A 5686-nucleotide genomic window follows, 5' to 3' on the forward strand; every position below is an offset into this window, starting at 1 on the left:
GATATTCGCGGTGATATGCAGTAGTCGTGAAATATGCTTTCCACTAGTGTTTTTCGTATCACTAGGGTGAAACTCCCTGATTATAGATGATTCAACTCTACGTGATCATTGCGCGCGTCCGTGGTTAAATTGAACTCCTAATTTTTCAAACAAAATGGGAATATCATTGATCTCCTCGGTATTTCATTAAAACTATGGGTGAAATGTTAACGAAAAAGGTAAAACATCAACCAATTGGGGGAAAAATTAAACGGTAAAAATGAATTTGACCTAAAAATGCGGTACTATAACGGTACTTAACTATAAAGGGTGTATGACAACACTGAGGAGTATTAGCTGTTGTTATTTTATCCTTCCTGTTGTAGATATTCTGGCCTCTTTGGTATAGTAGCATTCCAAATAGGGATGGCTTTCACTAACAACAAAGTGGCGGCGTTTTGTTTACTACCGCTGCAGGCTGTACCGGGCTCCTGGTTTCCGGCTGGTCTTAGTGCTGTCCTCTCCAAGTGAGCTGATTTATAGGATAGTATTGGTGTGAGGCAGTATACGCATGGTCAACTACATGTGTTGGTGATGATATGAAAATGTCGAGAAATTCACGTTAATTTCTGTACCCGAATTTGCATGTGAACTTTTCATAATTAGTGAGGAAACCCCGGTATTCAGCTTAGGAAAGCGTACATATATTCCTACTTCAACACTGCTCAATTCTGATCCTTTATATGTCACCTCACGTCAGGTACTACAGTTCAGACCGCATCGGCCACGCCCTTGGAATTCTCCAATCCTTCACCTCCCTATGTGGGTGTATCGGTCCCGTCATCATCGGCTCCATGTTCGCTTATACAAGCCTATCTGGTCATGGCGGGGTGACCTTCCTCGCTGCTGGAGTGGTGTCTTCTGCGTCCCTCCTTGTGGCTGTGGTAAGCGTTATCCGCCCGTTCTCTGAGTTTCAACCATGATTTCAGAATTGACTTTGAGGCTGACAGCGTCGAACAGATTCAGGAGAGCGTTATGGGAAACCTCCCGTGTTGCAGTTTGAATGCATATATAATCTGTTGAACCATCAAACTGATTTTCAAGACTATTATTATTTCGGCGATCGTCGTGTGGGATGAATTCAGGGTGAATGATTGCGGAAATGTCAATGAAATTATCGAATCATTGACACGAAATGTGCCTTTCCTGTACGCGTAGTTGACTATCGCTGACAGTGATACATCTTATTACTCTCTTTGTGTCTTTTTTTGATGAGTTTTTGTCTTTCAGGTGATGTTCACTTTACTCGAGTCAAAACGACTGGTTACTAACATCGATTCTGATCTTGCCAAGCCTTTGGTGAAACCCTCCAGCGACGAAACATGGGCTGATCTCGACGCGGTGAACTCGAGAATTTATGAGGCCCAGAAGACAGGGCCTCCTACGCTTGATTGATGTTTGTTTATTGAGAATGTTCGAAAACGAATTGTCACAGTTTTAACCTAGGAGGAGTTGAGTTGAAGAGTTTGGTCGGGGAGGAATTATGAAAATGGTTGGGGAGCGAACACACGATGTGACATCAGGAAGATGGACTGACTTGGGAATTTATGAAGACAATATTTGGAGACAGGAACCCAGCATGAAGCACTTAGGGAACCGCAGGGCACTTCGAGAGGTAGTTAGGAATCCTAACCTCTCAATGTGCCCAATCTTAACGATATCTGAAAAAGTTGTTCTAACTCATCGCTCTATTTCCACATCGTGCGGATGACAGTGTGAGATACTGACGATGTGTACATGATAATTAAACTATTTCAACCCGTCGTCAAGTACTTTTTAATCGGAATTGGATACTTCTGAGTCGTCACGATGGAGACTCCCAATATTGATTTGGGATTATAATTATCATCATTCCCTAATCGACTAGTATCAACTAACAGAGTATCTACACCGTTACACACATGTTTATCTTTTACTCGATGAACACAACGCCTCGAGGATGCAGAGGAACACCACAACGAACATGGGTGGTAATTCAATACACCGTGATGGCCTTTCGTGTAAGACCAATCAAGCCAATGAGGCGGAATGTTATAAGTAGGGCTAATAGCAATAGAATGTATGCCCATTTGAGGTCCTCCTCGACGTCGTTGGCTTCTAACACTACTTCTCCCTGAGTAAAACCCAAACCTACTGCTGACACATGTAAATGACTTTACCCCAGGCTGATCTGAGAACTCTGCAAGGAATAGTAAATTCATAGCATACTTCAACGAGCAGAGATACTGCACCCATCGTAGGAAGGCTGGTACCTAAAGTCGATGCCAATCTATCGTCCCTTGGTGAACGAATGGGCCAAATCAGCATCAGTGTAGTTTGCCAGATTTTGCCTCGATTGTTGATGAAAGTTTCATGTCAAACGTGTATAATTATGATTTCATTCTAACGCTGCAATAGTTATATTCCGTTCACCTTCGCATGCTTACCTCACTTAGATCAACAAAGAAGCCAGCAAAGAGTATCTGTGGAACGAAGAGGAGAGGACCAGCCTCCATCGCGGTCTTAGGGTTAGGCGCGAAACAACCGGCCATAACGGCTGTTGATGCGATAGCCGAGGCCAGAAGGAAGGTTGCCAACCACTGAGGAGGGATCAGGGGTGTTTCCAGAGTTCAAAGCTACTATACAATCTTTTAATATCACTATGCTGAGCTCAGTAGTTGCCTCATTACATAACAAAATTCAAAGTAGAAGTGTAGATGAAACGACAGAGAATTTCCTTCTCCAGATTTGTTATTCCCATGAAGTTGACCATGTGCATAAGTTCCGTTGCTCACGATGATGCCATGGTGAGGAATTTTCACAACGCCAGAACAGGAATGACCAGCCCGAGGAGCTTACAATCTCTAAGAAGGGCCCATTGAGACCCATCATATTGTAGAGTATTGTCACTGACACTCCCGTTTGGACGAATGCTACCGGAATTTCCACACAGGACTTTGACAAGAAGTAGGCTCCCTGAAAACGACGCCAATGCCTCAGTCGAGTGGGGAGAAAACACCATTTATTTAATAATGTTATATTGATAATAATATAATATAAATGCCATCGATGAACCAGCGGTAATGATATATAGTATTACAAAATAACAGTGTGAACATCCAAACCGTTACTATGCAAAGAAATATTTTCAACTCTTTCAATTTTCGAGAGTTCGAAAGTCAACATCATAACAATGTGAATCGATTGACACCAACGTTTTAGAAGCGCTCCGTAGTCTATATTCGTATTACTCTCGAATTGAAGAAAGCCATCTCGAAAATCTGGATATGCATAACTGTTTGCTTCGCACTGTATATACAAAATATAATACAAACATTAATAATATATATACAATAATAATATAGGAATTCCTTCGTGTCACCATCCCGAGACTTACCGCAGAGTACATACCGGAGAGATACTCCCGAATGAAAGTCGGGCGTTCTAGGGGAAAAGTAAGTAGCAGAACCTGGTCATAAAAGAGAACCTCATCCGTATCTTCACCACGCGACCTCAAGATACGTTTTCAAATATCCTTACCTGGGCCTGCGAGAACATATTATTAATAGCAAGCAGAGTGAGAGCACCAACATACGATTTACTCACAGTTCCTGGTGGTACGTCACCACCTAGAGAACAACACTCGAGGAATAAGTGGGAGCGTCGTCACTCACTAGAGCGACCGCCAGAGTCGAGGTAGATAAACCCAAAGAGTAGATTGAGGAACACCGTAAAGCCGAATCGGGCACGAAGGGAATCTGAACAGCAACGACAAACACTGAACATCGCTAAGGCAACTACTGCTCATTCAGCGATCGAAGGATGAGCACGATTGGCTACGGGAAAACTGAGCGACCTCTACACGAAGAGAAGAATGCTTTCCATAGTAAAGATTGTGATGATAGTTGAGGTATGAATAGTAGTAATGGTATGAATGCTCCAGTATTCTCCCAGTCTATACTCACTGGTATCTCTAAAGAAGCCCTTAATATCACGTTCCCACAGAGATATGAACTGTACCTGACATCATAACTTCATACTCAAAGTCCGAGAATCGTCGTGAGAGTATAAGACTGCGTTTCATGAAAAAAATGATATACATTTACTATTATTCGTAGCGCGCTTTTCCCATAGGTGGAAAGGAATTGAGAGAAAATCATGACAAAACTAATAAAGAAGTGCCCAAGGATCTATCGCACACATCCTACCACGAACGAAGATCGTCGCGAACTTGGAATATCGCGGTGATCTCCCTTCACCAACTCCTGCGCCACTTTGGAAGTAGGCCCATCTACCCGCTCCGACCACTTAGTCGCGATCGCCTGACAATGAGCAACGATTGGGAAGCTTCCATGAGAGTGTCTGCAGAAATCGGTCATCGCTAGGGTAGTGTAGGTGAACGTATGGAAGGAAGTACGGTACGGAGTAGGATTATAATTTCCAGAAAATTACGGATGAGTTATAATTTACATTATATATTATAACCGTCGTATATACGCGTTATATTTATGACTATTTATTAACTATTATCAAGTATCTGCTAGTAGCATCTTGTCTTCCTCATTGTTATCACTAAAATGTTGCATACGAAAGCGTACCCTCTCCGAAGTCGAAGTATAGTACAGTACGGTTCGGTTACCGCACCCCCACTCCCCCCAGGTCTATGCAGTAGTGTCGGAAAACATGTTGCGTTTTCTCAGCTGAGCTCATGAATTTTCTCACTAATTATACAAGTTTACACACGAATTCGGGTAGAAGTTTAGAGAAACCAATGAGAATTTCCTCAGAATTTTCACCAACACATGTGCATATTTTATCACACTGAGCAGTGTCAGAATTGATCTTACCCTCAGCTCCTCGGCATCCAAGGTCTGTATAAGGAAGAGCACGAAGTCTGCTGGGTTGAAGGACTCGGGGACAGGGTGACCAAGGCCAGCGAAATAGGCCTCCACCTGAGGGGGCGAGGAGGAAGTTGATAACAACAACAGGGATCAACAACAACAACAACAACAACAACAACAACAACAACAATAACAACAACAACAACAATAACAGCAACAACAACAGCAACAACAACAACAACAACAACAACAGCAACAACAACAGCAACAACAACAACAACAACAACAACAGCAACAACAACAACAACAACAACAACAACAACAACAACAACAAGAACAACAACAACAACAACAACAACAACAACAACAACAACAACAACAACAGCAGCAGCAGCAGCAGCAGCAGCAGCAGCAGCAGCAGCCGCAACAACAAGAACAATCGCAGCTATATATAAGATGACTAGACCTTCACAATGAAGCGTATGCGAGTGGCGATCGGAGTGGTCTAGATTAAGGTACTGATAGTCGGGCTCTTCTTCCGAATGGGGCCAGATTAGTAGTACTATGTCGGGGAGATAACGAAAATGGTATATTCATGAAACGCTTCGCTCCGCCTCTCACCTCATCAACTGGGCCATGATAAATGCAGTAGCCCTCCCATAAGAAGAGGACTTCATCGAAGAGGTGGAAGACTTCACTACTCGGCTGATGTATAGTTGCCACGATGCTGCGGAAAATGTCGCGCGCCACGAAATTATGCAGCCGCTCTCACCAGCGCCCATCGGCATTCAGCTTCTTCAGAACTTCAACGAGTTTGTAACTGAAAA

At 43.1% G+C, this 5686-nt stretch overlaps 4 protein-coding genes across 4 annotated transcripts in view; 1 reads left to right on the forward strand and 3 right to left on the reverse strand.

Moving 5' to 3' along the window:
- Positions 1–405: 405 nt before the first annotated feature.
- Positions 406–1434, forward strand: Pmar_PMAR024733 (hypothetical protein; the record flags this gene model as incomplete). The annotated part of the gene is made up of 3 exons (XM_002764527.1): positions 406–506; positions 740–923; positions 1270–1434. 3 exons carry the CDS (start codon positions 406–408, stop codon positions 1432–1434), a joined length of 450 nt encoding a protein of 149 aa, XP_002764573.1.
- A 580-nt stretch (positions 1435–2014) lies between these two features.
- Pmar_PMAR024734 (abc transporter, putative) lies at positions 2015–2570 on the reverse strand (the record flags this gene model as incomplete). The annotated part of the gene is made up of 3 exons (XM_002764528.1): positions 2015–2152; positions 2199–2291; positions 2466–2570. The coding sequence occupies 3 exons, from the start codon at positions 2568–2570 to the stop codon at positions 2015–2017; spliced, it is 336 nt and encodes a 111-aa protein (XP_002764574.1).
- Positions 2571–2903: 333 nt separating this feature from the next.
- Pmar_PMAR024735 (hypothetical protein) lies at positions 2904–3505 on the reverse strand (the record flags this gene model as incomplete). The annotated part of the gene is made up of 2 exons (XM_002764529.1): positions 2904–2990; positions 3412–3505. Coding segments are annotated over 2 exons (181 nt in total), but the record flags the coding sequence as incomplete, so codon positions are not given.
- Positions 3506–4679: 1174 nt separating this feature from the next.
- The window catches only part of Pmar_PMAR024736 (white protein, putative), a gene marked incomplete at both ends in the record, with an annotated part of 3852 nt that continues 2845 nt past the window's right edge, over positions 4680–5686 (reverse strand). Inside the window, 4 exons of the mRNA XM_002764530.1 lie at positions 4680–4718; positions 4866–4970; positions 5481–5586; positions 5632–5679. Of these exons, the coding sequence (XP_002764576.1) occupies positions 4680–4718; positions 4866–4970; positions 5481–5586; positions 5632–5679 (298 nt within the window). The remainder of the gene's footprint in view (positions 4719–4865; positions 4971–5480; positions 5587–5631; positions 5680–5686) is intronic.

This window comes from Perkinsus marinus (genome assembly GCF_000006405.1).
Source record: "Perkinsus marinus ATCC 50983 genomic scaffold scf_1104296977064, whole genome shotgun sequence".
Taxonomy (NCBI): domain Eukaryota; phylum Perkinsozoa; order Perkinsida; family Perkinsidae; genus Perkinsus; species Perkinsus marinus.